Raw genomic sequence first — 23,380 nt, forward strand, 5'->3', positions numbered from 1 at the left:
TGCAGCCGCTGCCCAATATAGTAGCCACGAGTCAACATGGGGCTTGAAATGAGATGAGTCCAAACTGAGGTGTGTTATATGTGTAAGATACGTACTGTATTTCAAAGACTCTGTACAAAAAAGAAGGTAAGGTATTGCATTGATAATTGTTTTACTATTGATTACATATTGGAATGATGCTATTTTAGACAGGTTGAGCTAAGTAAAATATAAAAGTAATGTTAATTCTACCAGTTCCTTTTTCCTTTTTAAAGTGCAGCTATGAGAAAAAGATTCGTTACATCGTAACTGGCATCATCCTTCTCTTGAACGGTGCTGATCTCTGTATACTGATAACAGTATTATTATCTCTACTTTTTAGATGAGGAAACTGAGGCTCAGAGAGGTTAAGTAAATTCCCAAAGTCACACAGCAGAAAGTCAAACTCAGACCAGTCTCACTGAAGAGCCAATGTTCTCCCCCAGGACAGAACTGTTGTGTGATGCAGAATTTGTCTGGCTTTTGCCTTTGGTTGTTCCTGGGAGGTAACCTCTAGTTACACCTGAGCTTATGCTACTGTGAGATGATTTAGAACAGGGGTAGCTCATCAGAAAGACCGACAATGCGATTAGAGGGTGGGGGGTTTGTATTAGTCTGAGCTCCTCCTGGGAAGAAAGGGGGGCTGGAGATTAAGTTCAGTCACGTGACCAGTGGTTCAATCAATCATATCTACATAATGAAGCTGCGATAAAAACTCAACACCAAGACTTCCTTAGTGGCGCAGTGGTTAAGAATCTGCCTGCCAATGCGGGGGACATGGGTTCAAGCCCTGGTCCAGGAAGATCCCACATGCCGCGGACCAACCAAGCCCATGCACCACAGCTACTGATCCTGGGCCACGAGCCACAACTACTGAAGTCCACGTGCCGCCAACTACTGAAGCCCATGCGCCTAGCGCCCGTGCTCAACAACAAGAGAAGCCACTGCAATGAGAAGCCGGCACACCGCTACGAAGAGTAGCCCCGCTCGCCACAACTAGAGAAAGCCCATGCTTAGCAACAGACCCAACGCAGCCAAAAATAAATAAATAAATTAATTAATTAAAAGCAAACAAACAAACAAACAAAAAACTTAACACTGGGGCTGGGTTCAGCTTTCTGATTAATGAACACAACGGTGAGCTGAAAGGGTGATGAGTCCGTAGGACACAGAAGCTCCTGGTTCAGGACCCTCCCAGATCTTGCTCTGTGTGTCTCTTCATTTGCCTGGTCCTGATTTGTATCCTTTATAATAAAACCGTAATAGCAAGGAGAGCTCTGCGAGTCATTCTAGTGAACTATCCAACCTGAGGGGGGTGTGGGAATCCCAGAATTTTTAGCCAATTGGTCAGAAGTGTGGGTCGCCTGGGAACCCCTGGACTTGTGGCTGGCGTCAGAAGTGAGGACAGTCTTGCTGGGGACCATGCCCTTAACTTGTGGAGTCTGTGCTGACTCTGTGTTGTTAGGGTCAGAGTTGCACTGAAGTTTTGCAAGAATAGACTGCCTTCCATGGAGATGTTTGTTTTAGGGGCACAGTGTTTGGGAAAGCAGAGTTCTGTATGTAGCTTAACTTGCTTGTTTCTCTACCCCCCCATCCTGGGTGACAATGGCCAGTTATGCTCTAGACTTGTAAAGTGACTCAGTCTTCCAGCAACTGCTTTTGCCCACTAGGCTTAGCCCAGAGACAGGATAGCCTCTGACACCATCACGCCCAGAACCTTCCAGCCTGCAATTCTTGGGGTCCTCTCTGCTTCTTCATCTCCCAGAAGACACCACATGAGAGGTGGTGACATACATATATTACATACAGCTTTGGTATCAGAAATTCTTTTATTTTTATTTTTTTTTTATTTTTGCGTACGCGGGCCTCTCACTGTTGTGGCCTCTCCCATTGCGGAGCACAGGCTCCGGATGCGCAGGCCCAGCGGCCATGGCTCACGGGCCCAGCCGCTCTGCGGCATGTGGGATCCTCCCGGACCGGGGCACGAACCCGTATCCCCCGCATCGGCAGGCGGACTCTCAACCACTGCGCCACCAGGGAAGCCCCCCAGAGATTCTTAAATATTGGTGTTGGGATTAAATTCCTTATAGGAAACTGTTATAGGGTGATAATACGGGTAAGGAGTGGTTGTTTTCTTAAGTAGTTTGCAATGTCTAGAATCGCACTTTTGTCATACGTGTCCTATTACATCTGCTAAACACTGTGTTCAGATCAACTGTTGTCTTTTCTTCGGCGGCTTTTGTTTGGATTTTTAAACCATCACCCCATGTGTTTTTCTTTTTTGGTTTGTTTTCTCCTTCCCACTTAAAATAGACACTCTGTCTTCCCTGTGGTCCAGTAACCATTACCCTTCTGTTCCTGCTCAGGCCTGGCTCTTTTCCTGCCAGGCCCTCTTAGGTCACCAGCTCCTAGAAAGTGGACTCCTACGAGGGCATCCTGGGGCTGCCCGGGACGGCACATTTCTAAGAAGAGACAAACTTAAGCGGTGTAGTTATGGCAAAGGGAGATTCCTTTACCAATGAAAACCAGGAATGAAACAAAAAGGGTTCTAGAGTTGGAAAAGAGGTCTTTTGAAATGCCCAAGATGACTTGATTTCCACCTACTTGGGCCAGCTCTGGGCACTTTGCATACTGCCATTGTGCCAGGCTTGCTCTTGTCCACTAAAAAATTATTCACAACCTAAAGTTGAGGGTTATGTTTTATTCGGTGGAAATTTTTAGGACTTCGAGCCCGGGAGGCAGCATCTTAAGTAACCCTGAGAGAACTGCTCCTAGGCAGTGTGTGTGGGCAGTGGGGTGGTGGTGGGGAAGCCAGAGCCAGGTTATGTAGAAGTTTTGCAACAAAGGGCTAGTAGTCCAAACGTCAAAAGATTATTGTTTGTTAAGGAAAACCAGCTATCCCAAGTTAAGGAATTTAGCGCCTTTCTATGCATGGGAAGGTGTAAGAGTCTGGGCTTATTGAAATCACTCCTTTCATATGCACCTCAGCTCTCTGGGACCAGGATCCTATGTTTTCACATCCTGAGTTCCCTCAGGGCTCACCGGCTCCTGTTGGAGGGCTGCAATCACTGATGACTGTGACATCCTTTGTTTACTGATATGGCAGGCAATATTCCATTTCTCACTCTCCAGAACTGTTTGGCTTTAAGGTTGGGGACAGTTACCTCTTAGGTAACTGCCACTCTCAGTAACTGTGGGAAGTAAGTCCCAGTTTCTAAGAAGGATAGAATGGGTTTATCAGAACCAGCCAAAGAGGGACAGAAAACTGGGCATTCTCTTCTCACGCTGTGTCTCTGAGCATCTCACCTGCCGGAGGACCGGAGGCTCTGATGCCCCTTGTCTGTCTTTCAAGAACACCCATAATGTTACCCCTGTGGGAGAGCAAGGGCTGTAACCCTCTTTTTTAGAGAAGAGGGAAACTCCTGTGTCTGAAGAAAAAACCCTTAAGATGCAATTGTGTTTTAAAATGGACTCCGAGTTAAGTAACTTGCCCAAAGGTGCAGGGTTAGAGGGAGGGATAGGAGGACCCCAGAATTCATGATTTTAGAACCAGCCTCGTGTCCCTTCAACAGGAGGGAGAAGAAATGGACCTGGGGGTGGTGAATGCACACTGTGTGAATCATCTATGTGTCACCACTCACCTTGTCTCAGTGAGCCGGCCAGCTAGCTGGGAGGGGGCCCAACCAGATCTTGCGTTTTGTACTCTCAGTACTGTCATCCCAGACCACGTTTAATGCTTAATAAATGTGTGTGGAAATGGACCGGGGGTCCCTCCCACTGTTCCCTGACATCTCGCAGACCGATTTCTCCCTACTAAGCCTCCTTTTCTTGTTCATGGCTCTTTCCGCACATTCATCGTTTATATAGAATGTCCAAGGAGGAGGCATGGAGAGGGGAGAAAAGGTTAAAAGCCCACCAGGTATGAATTGTCTTAGACCCCAGCCATCCTCGGGCTCGGCTATTTGTCAGTCCTGCAGACTCTTCTCCATGAGCCTTTCCGGCCCTCCTCCCCAGCCTTGGGAGTGACAGGGTTTCTGTGTCCTCACGCTAAACTCACCTGGCTGGCCCTGCACCTACCTGTCCTACACAAGTCACAGCGGGGTGACATCATTTCAGGTATTCTATTTTTTTAATTTGTTTTATTCAAGTATAGTTGATTCACAATGTGTTAATTTCTGCTGTACAGGAAAATGATTCAGTTATACATACATTCCTTTTCATATTCTTTTCCATTATGGTTTATCACAGGATATTCAGGGATTCCTAAAATGTGTCTTCTGCTGGGCCTTTTGCTAACTTTCCTCTATTGTTGCTTCATCTCTCCTTCTTTCTCCCATTTGATTTATCTTCAGAAACTATATATTATTTAAAAAAAATTTTAATCTTCCAAATTCCTGGCATTATGCTGAGAAACACATAATACATACTTTGTAATGAACTGGCCCTTTCTCTTCTCATTCTAAAGCTCATTTAATCTAGAAACATTTAATGAGGCCTACTATATAAATCAGGTATAGCTGTAGGTCTAAACAGTAGTGAATCTTTACAATTTCTATTAATAGCTACCAGTATTAGCTCATTAAATCCTTGCAATGACTCTTATTGTTGCCTGTTGGTACTATTATTAGCTGTATTTTGCAAATGAGGAACCTTGGGTGCAAGAAGGCAAGGAACTTTGCCGAGATCATACTGCTGGAAAAGTGTGGAGGCCGCCCGAGCCACAGGGCAGTGGTGCTGTATTTCGCCCAAGACAGACAACAGCTCGGCTTTCTTGGGATCCACATTTTAATAATAGCAATAAACGAGCGAAGAAATTAACAAGTGATTTCAGATAAGTGATCCGTGAAGACCACAAAACTTTAAAACTTCATGGTATAATGATAGAGATCTATGGGAGGGTAGATAAAGGGAAGACCTTTATAAGGCGATCCCGTTTGATCTGAGGTCTGGATCACCTACTTGAGGACCTAGGGGAAGGGAGTTCCAGGAAGAGGGAACAGCATGTGCAAAGGCCCTGAGGTGGGAGGCAGGCCCTCCCGGCCTCACATACCCTACGACAGCTGCTCTCATTCTTGCCCTTGTTCACCAATGTCCAGTTTATCCACACTGTGCTGAAGTTATAGAATGCTGGAATTGGGAGAAACTTAGAGGAACCAAACCTCTGATTTTCTAGAAGGGGCAAGAGGGGTCGCTAGCACCCAGTATAACTTCAGCGTAGAAAGAAGAGCTGTGTTCCAAGTCCTTGCTGTCAGGACTTCTGTCCCCCTGAGCAGTGTTAGTCATGGCTTCAATGGGATGTGGCTGGGAAGTCTGACGGTGCCAGATGTGGGGTGCATACCAGGTCACCTCTCCGTTTCACATGTCCCAGGTTGAACCGACCATTACTTGGCTGGCCTTCCACTTAGTGTTAAGTCTACATTGACAGTATATAATCCCAGCTCACCTTCTCAGAGATGTACTGGCCTCCTGGTTGTTTTATCTTCCCTTTCATCCCAGAAGGTGGTCCACTAGATGGGGACACGCTAGCTTTTGACCTGATGCAAACTGGTGTATCTCTCAGCACACAGAGGCCTAACCTGGCTTCAGGCTGACCTTTTCCAGCTCAGCCCTCATGCAGGGGTTGGACCATTGGGCATGGCTGTCTGGGTGAACCCCTGAGCTGGGAGAGCTCACGCCTGCTCTTTCTGGCAGTTTATCCTTAATGCTCAGACTTGCTTAGTATTCTTGCCAAATATAGAATTCAGCTCAGTGACTTGAGGAAGTTGTTGCTCTGCCTTTTGTGAACTGAAAACACTGGTTCAGTAAAACAACTCACAGTTTGATGTTGACACTTGATCCTTTCCCCTACCACTTCCTGAATTCCCTATGCCACAGCCCTTTGACCTCCAGATCATATGAAAACACATGGTCATAAAAGCTGTTTGTTTGGACATGGGGGTTTCATTCACAGCGAGTGGAGATGCACACACCATTTTTGGCTAGGCACTTCCATACGCGACTGTAGGGATGGAACCCACCCGGGCTTCACTTGTGTGACCTTGCCTTGCTTCCTGCCTTGCTTCCCCTCCTCTTGTCATAGACGTTTGTAGATGACCTTTTACGAATGTAACTTCCAATGGGAATGTTTCACAGTAGAAATATGCTCTCTCTTGAGGCTTGTTCTTGATATTTCTAGAGATTTATTTAATTGGACTCTACTTAAATCCCATTGGGAAACATACTTTTGCTGTGAAGTTGTAATGTGTTTAATTTGGGGTCTAAGATAAATGTTGGTCCTCGGGGGAGGTGGATTGTTAAGCAACAGTTTTCCTTTTGTACAGTGGGCTTGTTTAATGAATAGCTTTACTGGGCTTTCTTCTGTTTGTTTGTTTAGCAGTGCTTCATTACTTAAACTCCGGCACTGCAAAGCAAAGAATGTTTTCCCTCTCTTCAGAGAATTAAACAATAATGGGGACTATCTTCTTGAGCTCTTGGGGAAAATATGGCTTTGTGTTTTATAGCTCTCTCCTCCTGTTAACATTCTTCCCTCTCTAACCTTCCAGTATGATCTCATGGATTTTTTTCCCTTCCCTTAATCCGTCTTGATGGATTAGCCAGTATTGAGCTATTTAGTGAACAGAGGAGGTGAAGCCCTAACATGGTACTGAGTGGCCTCCCAAATACACAGAAGGTCTCCAGCTAAACTGTTTTTCAACCCAGAGAGATGCTGTAGGAAGGGCATAGGTCAATGCTGATCCATAAGGAGAGTATAAGTAATGAGGAGGCATGTGTCTTTGGGAAGAAGTGGGCTCCTCTGCTTGCAGCTGGCTTGTGGAACGAAGGTTCTGGAAGATTCCATGGGCTTGCTTCTTATGAGCATTCTGTCCCTTAGGCAACATCCCCATCTTGACCTTGGATGACTCCTGGCTTGATTTTGAGATATGGTACCCACTTGGGTTGGCTCCCAGGGGCCAGGTTCTCAGGCAATCCACAGCTTTGGGTGTGGTTCTTCAAAAGTAAGAATTATAATTTATCTTTTTAAAAAGTGAGCTATACTGGGAGTTAAAAGTAGTACTGTGTTAGTCTGCTTGGGCTGCCATGACCAAATGCCATAGACTGGGCAGCTTCAACAACAGACATTTATTTTCTCACAGTTCTGGAGGTTAGAAGTCCAAGATCAGGATGCTAGGATGGCCAGGTTCTGGTGAGGTCTTCCTGGCTTGCAGATGGGTACCTTCTTGCTGTGTCCTCAATGGGAGAGAAAGAGAGAGACAGACAGACACAGAGAGACAGACACAGAGAGAGAGAGCAAGCTCTCTGGTGTCTCTTCTTATAAGGGCACTAACCCCCTTTAAGAGGACCCCACCCTCATCGACACCTAATTATCTATCAAAGGCCCCATCTCCAAATGCCATCACGGTAGGGGTTAGGGCTTCAGCATGTGAATTTGGGTGGGGGAGACACAATTCAATCCATAGCAGGTACAAAACATGTATTCTGAGAGAAAAAGGGTATGGATTTTGCCCAGCTTTTGGACTATTTGTAAATTGCACCATCTGCTAGGTTAACTTTTTTCTGGCTGTCACTTTCTCTTTTCCTTTCAAACTCATATTGATCATGTATTATGGACTTGTGAACATTCAGGAGCTTCCCACTGAACTTAGAATAAAATCCCAACTGCTTAATGGCCCTAAGAAGCCCTCTGCAGACTCCTTTGCCCTCCGCTGGTCACTCCCTCCCCCTCATTCTGCTTCACCACATTCTGTCCCTTTGAGTCATCGCAGGCCTCACGAGTGTCCTGCTTTTGCCCCTAGCGTGATTCTCTCTGCTTCCACTGTTCTCCTGGACCCCCTCCCCTCCACCCCTTTTCCAAACTAGTCAATCCCTTCTTATCCCCAGAGAGGCTGGCCCTAAACCCTGATCTAATCACTCCCCTCTCACAGCGCCCAGGCAGGAACTGGAGGGCACCTCATGGCCCTTATCATCATTAATTATTACCTTTTTATTTGTGTGTTTGTATGTTGATCATCCATCTCGTCCCACTGGACCCTGACCGGTGGGGAGAGAGGGAGAGGGGAGAGGGAAGAGGGAAGGGACATCTTCAGCCTGTCAGTCGAGTCTCAAAATGTCTGGGAGGGCTTGCTCTCTGATAAAAGAGATTTTAAAAGTGAAGCTTGTGTTCCTATAACTGGTGTGTCTGTTAAGAAAACCCAGAGACCTGAGCTACGTGTTTAGGATGTGCCTTTCTCCCTGGGAGCTGGTTGGCGTGGGCTGACATAGGTAAAGGTTAGACGTGGAGTGACCAGAAGGAAATATGAACCTGCAGATTTTCAGGAACCTGAGGCTCGAACTTGGCTGTCTTTCTATCAGCCCCTCTTTTCCCTCCATATATATCATATCATATTGCCCGTGATTTGATAGGCACACTTCTTAGTGGAAAGCCATTCCCTTGACTGAATCCCAAAGCGTTGTCTTGAGAAGAAAAAGCTATTAAATTTGCTCTCTTTAAGTGGTATTTTTGTGAGTGGGAGTGAAGCTCAGTCTCGGGGCCGATGAAGTCCCAGTGAATATGAAGCTCCACAAGGCGGACTGGGAGGATGAAGGGGGCAGTTGGACCCCCAGAAATGTCCACTCTGACCAGTCCAGGCTCAGCCTAAGGGAGTGTGGAAGGCTTCTTCAGCCCCTCAGGCTGAGGGAGTGACTTGGAGAAGTCATTTAGGCCCACCCCCTGCTTTCCCGGTGGTGCCTCCTGAAAGGTTTTAGAGACAGAATGGGGAGGGTGGGTGTGAAGATGGGGTTTTCTGCACCAAGGGGGGCTCACAGTGTGTGTGGGAGGGCAGGGGGGAGGCTTGACCCCTTTTCCCACCCACACCATCAACTCTTTAAAAATAGGTTGAAAAATATTCTGTGGATTCATTGGACATTTAACCATCAAATCAAATATATTCCAGGTAAAATCTCCCTCTTGTTTTCTTCCCCAAGTGCTTTTTGTTTGTTTGTTTTTGTTTTGCGGTACGCGGGCCTCTCACCGCTGTGGCCTCTCCCATTGCAGAGCACAGGCTCTGGACACGCAGGCTCAGCGGCCATGGCTCACGGGCCCAGCCACTCCACGGCATGTGGGATCTTCCCGCACCGGGGCACGAACCCGTGTCCCCTGCATTGGCAGGCGGACTCTCAACCACTGCGCCACCAGGGAAGCCCTCCCCAAGTGTTTTTGAGAGAGGGAGGGGGAGGCCGGGAGGGAGGGCAGAAAGAGGAGCAAACAGGCCTGCTGGCTGTAGAGGACAGGGGCCCAGAGGGTGCTTTTCCTTAAAGTCACAGTGACTTCTGCAGAACCTGAGGGGTTCCTTCTTGGCTGTGGGAACTCTGCCATCTTAAGTTTGAAGGCTGCCCTCAGAGAAGTCATCTGCTCATTAAAAGAACACAAAGCTATTTAATTGTTGTCTTTGTGGAAAATGACATGACTGTCATCAGCTGTTGCTTCTGGCAGTGCTTTCTGTTCTAATGTAAATAAATGAGGTAACAGATTTAAAGAAACAGGCTGTATTTACATACTTGCGAAGTATCCTCTCAAACAATCTGCCTGTGTTATTCAAATACACACAAATTAAACTGGTGGTATCCTAAACACTGGTTACCCATTAAAGCCTTAAAGTAGGAATGGTAACAAGGGGGCAACACAAGGGCACCCCCCTTCAAGGGTAGTAACAAGAATTTGCCTTTTTTGTGTGCAATTGAGAGCTACTTCAGCAGGCTGAAATTTAATCCCCAGCCCTTTTCTCCACCAATTCGGTAGTGAGAGGACTTATGTGTACTGCAGACAACTGTTTTTTTAAATTGATTTTATTGAAGGGTAGTTGATGTACAATGTTTTGTTAATTTCTGCTGTACAGCAAAGTGATTCAGTTATACATATAGATACATTCTTTTTCATATTCTTTTCCATTATAGTTTATCACAGGATATTGAATAGAGTTCCCTGTGCTATACAGTAGGACCTTGTTGTTTATTTATTCTTTGTTTAATAGTTTGCATCTGCTAATCCCAAACTCCCAATTCATTCCTTCCTCAACTTTTTTTTCTGTTTGTTTGTTTCTCTGCTTTTGTTTTGCTTTTAAAGTAGCTTTATTGAGCTATCATTTACATACCAAAATTAGCTCATTTTATGTTTTATTGAATTATAATTGACATACAATATTACATTCGTTTCAGGTGTACAACATAGTGATTCAATATTTTTATACACTACAAAATGATCCCCGTGCTAAGTCTAGTTACCATCTGTCATCATACAGAGTTATTACAATAATATTGACTATATTCCCTATGCTGTGCATTTCATCCCCATGACTTATATATTTAATAGTTGGAAGTTTGTACCTCTTCATCTCCTTCACCTCTTTTGCCTGTCCCCCGACAGAACAAATGAGCAAACAAAACAAAACTGAAACAGATTCATTAGATACAGAGTACAAGGTGGGGGTTGCCCGAGTGGAGGGAGCAGAGGCAACTTCTGAGCAGAGGGTGGGGTGGCAGGGACACAAGCAGAATCTTTTAAACTTTGACAAAAATGTGCCAGCGTCAGCGTTTCTTGGAAGGCATACAATTAAAGCTTCATGTTCAATTTTTGTAAATCACAGTTCCTAAGTCATTGGATCTTTCTGATTCGGTTTGCTTTCTTGAGGTGAATATTTAGGCAGGAGTTAAAAAAAGAAAAAAAGAAAAAGAAATTCTTTCCACTGAGGTTATTACAAAGATTCTAACAGTCAAAGAAGGAAGCAATATATTTTAAGACAGAAGAAATCAGAGCCCCCAAACAAGTTAATAATTGAAAATGGTTGTAGAAGTATGCAGAACCAAAAATTTAGCTGAAAGCATATTGTAAATTATACAAAGATTAGGAAGGAGCAAAAATTATTGTTTTTAATTCTTGGTACATATGATAGTCAAGTATTAGCTTATTTCCAGAATGGCAGATTTTACAGTCTACCGAACTGTTGGGGTGGGAGGGATGGCACATAATCTGAGGGAAACAAAAATAAGATACCTGAGTTACAATGATGATACAAATGATGTCTATTTCAGGTAAGCATCAATAGTCTAAATTATGATTTTTGCCCAGCATCAATAGTCTAAATTATGATTTTTGTCCAGCTGAAAATCCAGTGAAAGGGCTGTATTATTAACTCAAAATCTGAGAATATTCTGGTATAAACTTTTGAGGAATTTTCCTTTTTTCTCTCTCAAAACATCACTAAAGACAACTTTGTTAGATTACTATTAAGTATAAGGACAGGAGTAATCTTTATTCTATTTTGGAAGGACAGTTTTGGGAGGGCCATTCTTGAAGTAATTTCTACCTATGGTTTGTCACTAGGTCGAACAGATACCAGAGAGGTCCTTTAACTTATCTTTTAATTTTTATAAATTATTTCCAAAAATAGATGGATCACCCATCCATGACCAAGCGATTGATATCTTCCCTACAGCTATTGATATCGAACATATCAACAAATCACCTATCTTCCTGTGACATATAGCGAAGTCCTGTGTACAAAGGGATTTAAATAAGGTTATTCCTGTACTCTTTCCCTGCTGCCTTATATATAATAAACTGCCTTCTGTAGTTGGCTTTTAAAGTATATCTGTAGAGGATTTGTATCTCCTAAGAACAGACAGTAAAAAAAAAATCCATGAAGCAAGGGACTAACATATGAGCAGATATATCTTCCTGGAACACTTAACAGTATTTGCCCAGATAATCAAAATGTGCTCAACTGAATTCAAGATCCTAATTTTTTTTTAAAGAGTTTTAAGCTTTATGGTAACTCGTTGTCTATGTTTTTTCACACATTGGACTTTTTACATGTAAGCAAAGAAATGATGTGATTTAGGGATCGTAGGGTTACTCCTCTCTGACTCACGGTCCCCACCAGCAACACTGTTGGACTCAGCCTCCTAAGTCTCTCTCTTCCCCTGGTAACAAAGTTGTTACTTTATCCCTTTTTTTCTTACCTTACACCTGGTGACACAGCACTTTGGACTCATTCTCCCTCTTTGATACAGCCTCCCTTTATTCCCCTTAGGAAGGAATACATGTTCCCTGGGGACACAATCATAGGACAGTTTAGGTGATACCGTCTGGTATTAAACTTGAAATCATTCCTACTATAAAATCCCTAGTCGTGTCAGTGACCTATGAAGACAATTTCATAGAAAACAAGAGTTAGAAGTAATCTTCATGGCTCTAGTTTGTATCTCTTAATATTTCTCCTGTTAAGGTGGATGATTTTCTTCCCTGAAAAGTATGAAACAGCTCTGACCGCCCCCATCTTTGGGAGTTTCGACTCTGGAAACCTGACGTCAGCTCCAGTTTATTCAGGCTTTGTTTCTTCCACAAGGATCCTTGTGAAAATAGAATCTTGGGAGTCTGTTTAGATGGACTCCAGTTTCCATGGAGGGCCCACGAATTTGTATCCATCAGGACCCCTTTTATACCAGTATCTCTCCCATTTATACTGATAATATCTAACTCATGCAGCATTTTATCCATATTAAGGGCCCTGTGAGATAAATACTACTGTTAACTCCACGTTATAGGTGTGGAGATTTGAGGTGCAGAGATGTTAACTAACTTACCAAGGTAACACAGCTAGTTAGTGCTGGAAGCCAGGATTCTCAACTCAAGCCGTCTGGCTCCAGAGTCTACATTCTTAACCACTATCATCAAGTACCATTTTACTTTAAAAAATGAATCACCCAATAAGAAACTCTAAACAACAAAAAGGGGCAATGGATATGCTCGCAGCAAGCTTGTAGAAAAGTCCGACTTGAGTTCCCTTCCACTTTTCTTTGGGTGTTAATGTCATTTGCTGACCTTCAGTGAGAGTTTTCCTTAGATTTCTGAAAAATGCTCACTTTTCAACTTAGCATGAAGCCAAAAAGCTGGTGTGCCAAAGTGCTGGCCATCTTTGGACGATGGAAATCTCTTGCTTATAGATTCTGCATTTGGATGTGGTTTCTTTAATTTGCCATCCAGAGCACTGCTTCTGAATCACATTACAGAGGGCTGTTGTGTTTCTAGGGCTGCAATAGCCAACACAGCTACAGGAGGTGAAATACATCTACAAAGAGAGGTTTCCCACTACAACTAGAATCCGTTGCTTCAGTGGGACTGTCACCTCACTGACCTCCCGTTGGAGGAAACTCACCGGTTGCGTTTCTACATATTTTGTAGGGGTGCTGGGTATTCTTTGTTGCTCCCATTCAGAATCCACAGGCTGATCATACTCATTTTGGCAGAGAACCTGGTTTTGAGATAAGGTCTGAAATGTTTGCCCCCAGCACTGTTGCTCATGCCTGGGAAATATTTGCACTGATGCCTGGGAGCAGTTGTGTGTCTACAGAGATCACGCAGCCTGGTGGGGACTTGGGGACACAGGGGGGAGGAGTGGAGGGAGGAGAGAAGAGTGATTTTATTGAAAACACTCAATTCTCCTCTGGCAAACCCAGGAATCCAAAGACATGCAGGCTTTCTTGGGAAAGCTAGGACGAAGAAAAAATGAAATCAGATGTGTTTGTTTAAGAAGGATAGGGAGCTGTTGCTTTCTTTATGATAAAAGTATATTATTCAAACTTTAAAACTTCTCAGATACCTTGGTTCCTAGTTCTTTTTCAATAAGCTTTTACAAATAAAAACTCTGGAAACATCAGCCTGTTATCATTGAGAGTCTTTATATTGAGCAGAATGTATTTTTTCTGGATGATAACCTCGTATCTCGAAGCTCTTTTATTCATTCAATTTGTACCTTATTTTTCCCTCCTTTTCTGCCTTCTTTTGAATTGTTTTTTTTTTTGAGATATGTTGTGTTAATTACTGATGTACAGCAAAGTGATTCAGTTATACATATATATATATATACATACATTCTTTTTTATATTCTTTTCCACTATGGTTTATCACAGGATACTGAATATAGTTCCCAGTGTGATACAGTAGGACCTCGTTGTTTATCCATTCTGTATATAATCGCTTCCATCTGCTAATCCCAACCTCCCACTCCATCCCTCCCTCAACCCCCTGCCCCTTAGCAACCACAAGTCTGTTCTCTATGTCCGTTTCTGTTTCATAGATAGGTTCATTTTGTGTCATATTTTAGATTCCCCATATAGGTGATATCATATGGTATTTGTCTTAGAATTCTTTTTAGATCTTTAAAATGGCAGTTTTCCACAGTAATGAACAAAAGTGCTTCATATGTGCTAGATATCATTTCAAAGTACTTTATTTTTATAAATCAGTTTAATCCTCAGGACTGTAGTGTGAGGTAGGTGTTTCTGTTTTATTTGTGGGGAAACGGAGAAGCCAAGAGGTAAGGACCTTGTGCAGGGTCTCAGAGCCAGTATTTGGCAGTGCTGGGATTCAGGCCTGAGCAGCCTGGCCTCAGAATCACTTGCACCGCATTTAGGGTTCTCACGAACTTCAGAGTCGGCAGATCAGCTGGAGGTGAGGACAATAACAGTGATGACATTGGGGTAATAAGACGTTATTTATCAAATGCCTGATTATATGGTTACATAGGCTTCCTGTACCACAACTCTATGGGTAGGTGATATTAAGTCCACTTTACAGATCAGTAAACTGAGGCTTAATGAGGAAAAGGGATTTATACCAGGTCTTACAAACTTTCATGAGACAGAATCACCGTTGCAACCTGGGTCTGCCTGCCTCTAACCCCTCTCTTAACCACCATGCTACACTGCTTCCACTTCAATTGTTAGCTATCATCTTGTAATGTTCCTATGTAGTAATAACAATATGAAATAATCAAAACTCCTCATTAAGTGAGCAGTCCGTTCGGCTTCTATGATATGTGATGGGGTAGGGTGGAGGGAAAGTAGTTGGAAGGGAGAACCATATTAGCCCTCATCTTCCCTTCATCCCTCCCTGGCTTCCAATTCCAAACCTCTTAGGGAAGAAAACAATCCTCCCTACAGACACCTCTCTCAAAACCACCACTGTGAGATTCTACTGGTTCATTTTGCTGTAAGCGCCATCCCCAGAGAGAGTTCTTTAACTGCAGTATCTAGCTGTGCGCAGCCCTTAATGAGAATTGATGCCGACACTGGTCAGCAGACTGGCAGCTGAACAGACTGTTTGTTCATATCCCTCAATGAGGGTTTCCTCGTCTAGTTAATATGTGTGAATTAGAATATTTCCTTTTCTATCCACTCTGCCTCCAAAGATTCAATGAACAGAGTTCCCACATGGCTTAAACATACAATATCCACATAATTTTGCACGTGGGCACCCCCTGGGATTCGGAGTATTTTGTGTCTGTCTGTCTCCAATTCCTTCCCCTCCCCTCCCCTCCCCCATGGGTTTTTTCCCCCCATTAGGCAAATGGAAGGCCCATGCCACCTGTTAGCATTACATCATTGGCTCCCCAGAACACAGTTGCACCAAAGGCCTTAAACAAAGTAGTTCTTCTTGTATTGTTTGCACTCAAAGAGCTGATATCATGCCAACTGATGTCATTGTATGTCTTTGTGTAACTGCTATGGCAACTGGGCAGGTGGGGAGCCTCCAGCTGATGTCATTGGGAAAGGAGGTGTAGAGACAGAATTTTAAAAGGCTGTATGCTGCTTTTTTCTGTGTGTGTGGTTTTCTGGCATGCATTTTTTTAAACTAGCTGCTTTTAAGACAAATTACAGCTTGAGTACACTAAATAAGAACAGAGAGAAGTTCCCCCCCCTCCAATCCACCACGTTAAAGACTTCTTTTGAATCTGTTTTGTTGTTCTGTTCTCTCATCTTATACAGAAAAGTGTAACAACTGTCTTTTTCTTAAAAAAAACAAAAAGTGAATTAGGTTCCCATTACAGAACCAGTGTGGAACTGTTTACTTGGATTTTATGGAGCCAAAGCTGAGCAGATTTTAAAATAACTCTTTAGTCTCTTTCGTGGAGCTTGTGATGGTGACAGTGGGCAATTTCAAATTTTTGTTTAGGTATTCACTAATGAAGTTTTTCTGGTGGTTTCCATTTCTTCTATCTACTTGAAAAATGATCTCTTTGGATCCAGACAAACTTTTAATTTGAATCCTTGTTTCATAGCAGAATAATAAGATGTAAGGGCAGACGTTAATTCTAGAAATCAATTAAAATGAATTTATAGCTGTTGTTTTTCTTTTCCAAAAGCAAAGACAGGTTTTGATACTCACAGGTGGTCATAATATTACCCCCTTTGAATGATCTTTGAGTCATGATGGATCTTAATGAAAATATGACCTCCCCAGTTTATACGACTAGTGTGCATTGGCTGTGAACAGCCCTGAGACTTGGTCTGGGTTACAGCCTGGAGCTTCCTGCTGTGGTTGCCAAAGATGAAACTTGAAACGGAGAAAGACATAGGTTCAGAAACTGGTAGACAGATAGACTTCCTGTATTTATTTCAACACAACCATATCCTGTTCACCCGTTATGTTTCCTCCCTTATCTCTTGAAACTATCAAGACAGAAGTAAGGCAGCTATCTGGGGGAGGGGGAGGTGGGTCAGTGTTGGGTTCTGGTGGCTTTCAGCTTCTAGGAGATCTCCAACTTCCCCCTCTATTCAAAGGGAAGGCCAGAGTGTATCTAGTTGGTAAGAATTAGAGCTCATTTGGTAGTTAATAATGTCAACTCTGATTTCATAGCCCTTACATGTATATTGTATAATTTGACCTCTGTAATAATCCTTTGGGCTTATCCACAAACGTATGTGACAAATACTAAAGGAAAAGCTTAGACAATAAACTATGATCTATAAATTTCCTGACTTCAGTGTTCTTTTTTGCATGTTTTTTCAACTTTTGATCACATGTAAGGTGAATGTTTTTAAACTGGCTTTTTTCATTTAATATTAAACAGAAACACTGTTTTCATATTCCTTTCACAACTTTTCATGGCTACATAATATTCCACTGGGTGCACATGTCAACTTCTCCCTTTCAAAAAAATGTTTTTGACCTTTCTAGAAAACTGTAGCGAACATCTTTATGCATCTAGCTGGCTATCTTTGGTTCGATGATTTCCTTAAGATACATTCTCATAAGTGACACTGCATTTGATGAGGGGGAGGTTTGCATACTTTATAGATGTATCCATTCATTCCAGACTCCCAATCACCCTAAGAGGTATATGCCATTACGCTCATTTTACAGATGGGGAAATTGAGGCCCAGAGAGAGAAATTAATGTATCCAGGTCACAGACGCAGGAAGTAGTGGAACTGGGATTACAGCCAAGATAACCTGGTTCTTCCAATGTCCCTGCTTGTAACCACTCTGCTGTATTAGGGGCAAACTTGGCCTTCTGGGTAAGGTGAGCTTACAAAGAGCGCAAGACACACACCTACACTGCCCAGGTACAGGCAGAAATTCTACACCCAAGGAAGTCGTCTGTGCCTTCCTGGGCTCCCAAAGTGCAAGGTTCTATATAGGCCACTGAGCATATGGCTCTTTGGGGCAGAACAAATTTGCTGCTAATGAAATGGCCTGATGCTTCGTGGAACTCTTTCCAGGGGAACATGCCCCAGTTTGTATAAAAAGCATATTTCCAAAGTATTGCATGCAGTGATATCCTCCAAAGTTTGTCCTCTGCCTCCAAATGGACTTTCATTTGTATTTTGATTTTATTTTAAAAAATGTACTAAGCAACTAAACACACTCATTCCTAAGGGGAAAGTGATATCTTCTGCCAGCTCTGAAGTTCTAGGGGTAGTCATTCTCACTTTCTGTGTTTTTGTTCCAGGTGGACTTAGCAGTTTTAAGCAGAACCATGAAAACCTCTGTGACAACTCCCTCCAGCTCCAAGAGTGCCGGGAAGTGGGGAGCGGCGCGTCTGCGGCCTCGAGCATGCTACCTCAGTCCATCCCCAGCACCCCCGACATCGAGAATGCAGAGCTGACGCCCATCTTGCCCTTCCTGTTCCTCGGCAACGAGCAGGATGCTCAGGACCTGGATGCGATGCAGCGGCTGAACATTGGCTATGTCATCAATGTCACCACTCACCTACCCCTCTACCACTACGAGAAAGGCCTGTTCAACTACAAGCGGCTGCCGGCGACCGACAGCAACAAGCAGAACCTGAGGCAGTACTTTGAAGAGGCTTTTGAGTTCATTGGTAACTATCTCCTACGGGGAAGTCTCATCTTCCGCCTTCCTTTCCTCTCTGGCTTGGGCTTTGATATCAAGTCCAAAATTTACGCCTGTGTTGCAAAAAAGCTCCACCGAGGTGTTTTCGGGCTCTGCCACCTGGTGCAGCCAAAGTATTCTCCTAAGTCATAACCCATCAAGTGTATTGGAACCACGGTTATAAAAGAACATTAATTCAACTGGGTTGGGATCCGTTCAACTAGACCTCCACATCCCTCAAGTTCTCAATGAAAAAGTGGCAGGGGTTAGCACTGAGATGTTCTATAACACCATCTCAAAAGAACTGGTAGAAAGTAAGAAGTTGGCAGCCGGAGCAGGCACCGTGGGTACGTAGTCTACTGGCGTCCCTAGGCACTTTGCAGGGAGTAAAATACAGCCAGCCCTCCGTATCCGCAGGTTCCACATCAATCAACCACGGATCGAACTCGCGGATACAGAGGGCTGACTTTCCTATGCCATTTTATATAAGGGACTTGGACATCTGTGAATTTTATCCAGGAACTAATCCCCCGCGGGTACCCAGGGCCAGCTGTATTGTGAATATGACACCGCTCCAAACTCACCCACATCACCCTTACCTTGAGTTAAATTAATTTGCCACTGCTTGAGGCAAAGGTAGCATTTGCTGAAGGATCGTTTCTGAAGGATCTTTTTCAGAAACATAATGCCGTAGTGAACATCTTTACGCATTACTCAGCACAGAGGAGAGAAAGAGCGGGGGTGGGGTGGGGGGTAGTTTTTCCCTTCTGTTTGCTTTGCCTCAGTTTTTAAACATTGGGTAGCAAGAAGGCTTGAAGTTGAGTGCTCATCAGATGGTACTAGATTCCCTTAGTTTACCCCAGATTCATTGAAGTAGGAAAGATCAAACTGTATAGCCCATGTAGTTACCGAGGAGAGAAAATTCTAGCAACAGCAGGCTTTAATCTCTAGAAAGAAGCAACGGCCAGCCTAACCCTAATCTTAAACTTTAACTTTCGCTGCTTCTAAGCCTCAAACTGTTGCAAGGCTCAAATTATCACTTGGGGAGTACCTGACACCCAGCAGGTACTCAACAATTTTTTTTTCAAGTGATACCAACCTTTCTTACCACAAAAGGGTGACCCAGTACTTTTCCTAAATATTGTAGCAGATTGTTACTGGCCTCTGTCCCAAGAAGAATGCACTCATGTTCAGTGCTCCTTTGTCAGAGAAAAAAGAAAAACAAAAAGCAACAACAACAAAAAAACCCTTGGATTTAACAACCATTAGGGTGGGTGGATTTGCTGTAGAATTGGCAGCGCTGGTCACTTAACGGGCATATCCTTGCTAATTGTGCCTTTATTTATTGCAGGACCATAGAATGTTCAGTCTGCAAGGAAATTCTGAGTGGTCACTAAAGGGACCAGAGCCCAATGCTCTTGACTGCGAGGGCAGGAGCCTTTTGGGAACACACTGGGGCAATGTTTACAAGGCTCTATTGGTTCTCAACGGGCAATGATTGTGGATGCAAAGATACCTTAGATTTTTTATTAGTGATATGTGAATCAAACCTTGAGTCCCAAGGAAGAAAAGTTTGTCACCAAGTAGATGAGGAACTTCCTGGTTGATGTATGATGTTATGAGTGCAATTTTATCTGAGTTAATTCCAGTTGGAGGAAGTTAAGAAATTGCTTTTCATTTAATGGGTAGCATAAGATATGCTTAGGTTCTAAGAGGATTGTAGTCAAAGCACCCACATTCCTTATAGATTATTCAGGCTCACCTGGTGTTTTAGAAAGAAAACAAAACAAGTAATAAATAGCATTTAACCTCGAAAACAATTCCGCATCACACCCTGCACAGGCACAATATTTTATTCTCATTGTTATATATCATTGGATAAACTGAAATCTGATAGTCTTGCTTTAAGGAAAACACAGCTGGTTTTAGAAACATAATAGCATTCACAGAGAGTCTAATATAAACTAAGCAGAGTCTAGGTTTAGGGTTTAACTATGCCAGTTTAGTTGTTCCTGAGTCGGGTGATATTATTCCCATATCTCCTGAGCCTGGTTAGTTACAATTATTCCCATTATTCAGATAGGAATATTGAGGCTCTGGGAAGTTACGTGATTCACCCAAGGTCCACCACAAGGTGGAATCATGGTCAGACCTAGCCCTTTGTGGCTCATCTTCTTACCCCCATGCTTCCCCATCTTGAGGTGGAGGTCCTTAAATAGTGTGTGCTGAAGAGAAGAAATTGAAAACAGGAGATACTTTCCTAACATACTGTTATCTATAGGAAGCAAGCTAAATTGCTGGGTTTTTAAGATGAAAATTTGCACAATGTTTCTTTTCTTAATCTACTAGTGGGTAGCCAGTAGAAGTAGTTTTTGTTAGAACGGGACTCTCCTTACCATCTCCTTTCCTACTCTTCATCTAATTGGTATATTTTCCAGGGATGCTTTCTTTGGGATGCCTTTTAGTTTAGAAGTGTCATTAAGAATCCATTCAGGCAGTGCCCAAGAGCTATTCTCCAGGGCTTTTAATATACCTGAAAACCTTTAAAGTATTGCCTTTTTCAATTGCTCTGGATTCTGAGCCATTGCTGTTAATTCCTTCATCTTCTGCATCATTGCCATGTTGGAAAGGCATGTGTAGATGCAGAGGGGGTTGGACAGTTCAGATGTAGGTGACACCCTATGCCTGAGAACTACAAGTCTTTAACTTTGCAACAATAGGGTTTGCTAGTGACAAGCTGAACGTAGTAACTTTCTAGTTGAGTTTTGTTCCTTTAACCCCCTTCAGAGTTTCCTAAGACTGAAACTCTTATCCATTTAGTACCAGTTTCTGCACAGAGCAGTTCTATAGTATAAAAAAAGAAATGCTTTTTCTCTATCACAGGTGGGAGAGACATTGTTAATAACACTAGTTTTGACAAGTGACACAACATGGTGATGGAAATTAACATCCTGAATCAGAGAGGTCTACTTAACCAGTAGCTTGTTTGACATTTAGGCTAATTGTGTTGTGGCGCCATCCTCAGTTGGCCACCATCACCTGTGAAGTCAGCTATTACTGCGAATGACTCCTTTACCTAGTCTTCTCTTTAAACGTAGAAATGTAGCTTCTTTTTCATACGAATATTGCTTTTAGCCAGTTCTGGAGGTTGTGACATAAACATGCATGATTAACTAGTAAACTATACTTAGTTTCAAAGCCATGTTAATGTCTTCTCTCTCTACAGAATATGGCATTGTCAAGTCTAGATAAACGTTAACCTCTCTCCCTCCATCTCTCTTTCTCCTTCCCTCTACCTCTTGCCTTTCTCCCTTGTTCCAGAGGAAGCTCACCAGTGTGGGAAGGGGCTGCTCATCCACTGCCAGGCTGGGGTGTCCCGCTCTGCCACCATTGTCATCGCTTACTTGATGAAGCACACGCGGATGACCATGACTGATGCTTATAAATTTGTCAAAGGCAAACGACCAATTATTTCCCCAAACCTTAACTTCATGGGGCAGTTGCTGGAGTTTGAGGAAGACCTAAACAACGGTGTGACACCACGAATCCTTACACCAAAGCTGATGGGTGTGGAGACAGTTGTGTGACAATAATCTGGCTGGAAAGGATGACTGTTCTCCATTAGGAGATGAAGAGGAAGGAGGATGGATTCTTTCTTTTCTTTTTTTCTTTCTTTTTTTTTTTTTTAGATGGGGTCAAGTTTGTGAATGGAAACAAACTTGTTTAAAACTTTTTATTTTTAACAAGTGTGAGAAGAATTTAACTTTTGATGCCATTGAGATTTACTTCCCGCCAACTGACAAAGCAGGGAGGCTAAAGACGTAATTTTTTTAAGTCAACAATAAAAATATAACAAAATTTGTTTCTTCCCCTCTTCCTTTTAAGCTATTTGTAGAGTTTACGATTAACTAGTCTGTGCAGGTTCATAGACCGAAGATACTACACTTTAAACCAATTAAAAAGAACCCAAAGTACGTAGAAAAGACGTTGAATTGTGAAGACCTAGGATCTGCCTGGGCTGTCCTTACGAAAACAAAAATCCCAACCAAACCAAGCCCTGCTGTGCTCACTGGTGCAAAGAGAAGATCAGGGCAGCTTAAGTGGTCTAAGAACCCTTCACATTCTTTAAAGAGACAAAGGATACTGTTGATTTTGTGTGTTTCGTACTCTGGATTACTTTTTCCCCCTCTCTGGGTTTAGGAGAATTTTTGAAATAGCAAGGAACTGACCATTATACCGTATGCCTTCACTGGCTTCTTGTGCAATAATATGGTGTTTTGAGTGTGAAAGTGAGTTAGAGCTGGCAGCTGAATGATAGACAAATAGTGCAAAGTTGCCAGCTTGGAACTAGAAAGGAATTAAACAAAACCAATTACTTTCTTTCCCACCTTTTTCCTTTGTTTAACTTTTTTTTGATTTGATTCTGGTTACAGTGCCATAAACCTTGTTACATATGTATATCAGAATGTAAAAAAAAAAAAAAAAGACAAAAATTTATTTAAAAATATTTTTCTCAAAAAAAACTTGGTGTGTTTCTGTTGATTGTGTAAAAATTTATTTTCATTATATAAATGAAACTCATTTGGAGATGTGTCTTTTTTCCTCCTCTTTTCCTCAGTTCAGGTTCAAGCATCTCATAGCTCCAGTAACTTGTACGTGTAACATAATTGGAAATAAACACACATTTTTATAAAGGGAAAGAGAAATGAGGGAGAGACAATAGTCTCTGGCCTTAGTGCGAAGCAGAGAGAATTAGCAAGGGAGTAAAAAAAGCTCCAGTCTGCCTAGTCATGATCTCCTATATTGCCACAGTCCTGCCATCCACTTCTGCCAATGTAATTCCTCTTACAAAGCGGAAGCCTCAGGTAACCTCCTTAAAGTCGTGAGAAGGTTCTATATCAGCCTTTGAGCCTTGGTGATTAGGTCACTGCCAGATAAATTGGTTAGAATTCTGTGATCTCCCCAGTGGCTCTTTGATAAATATTTATGACAATCTGACAGGAAGGGGTCTTGACGCCTCCCTCCCCCACTGTCATTTGCTCACTCGACATCTTTGGTAACATTGACCACATAGTGTACACTGCAACACGTTGCTACTTCCTACTTTTTTGCTAGCAAATTGAGCTCAGATTCCTAAGTTCAGCTTCCCCATCACACTTAGCTAATACACAGCTAGTGTTCCATGGGTTCCCAGTCCACAGCAGAGTAAGAG

General features: G+C 42.9%; 1 protein-coding gene across 3 annotated transcripts in view; it reads left to right on the forward strand.

Moving 5' to 3' along the window:
* DUSP10 (dual specificity phosphatase 10) overlaps nt 1-22,888 on the forward strand; it is a 43,549-nt gene extending 20,661 nt beyond the window's left edge. For 2 of the 3 annotated variants that reach the window (XM_082616581.1, XM_082616582.1), the window contains exons 3-4: nt 17,786-18,157; nt 21,490-22,888. In XM_082616581.1, coding sequence (XP_082472707.1) covers nt 17,786-18,157; nt 21,490-21,755 — 638 coding nt within the window. In that variant the 3' untranslated portion in view covers nt 21,756-22,888. The remainder of the gene's footprint in view (nt 1-17,785; nt 18,158-21,489) is intronic. The other variant, XM_082616580.1, reaches the window with a different exon arrangement.
* The last annotated feature ends 492 nt before the right edge of the window (nt 22,889-23,380 follow it).

This window comes from Mesoplodon mirus (genome assembly GCF_964341445.2).
Source record: "Mesoplodon mirus genome assembly, chromosome: 3".
NCBI lineage: Eukaryota > Metazoa > Chordata > Mammalia > Artiodactyla > Ziphiidae > Mesoplodon > Mesoplodon mirus.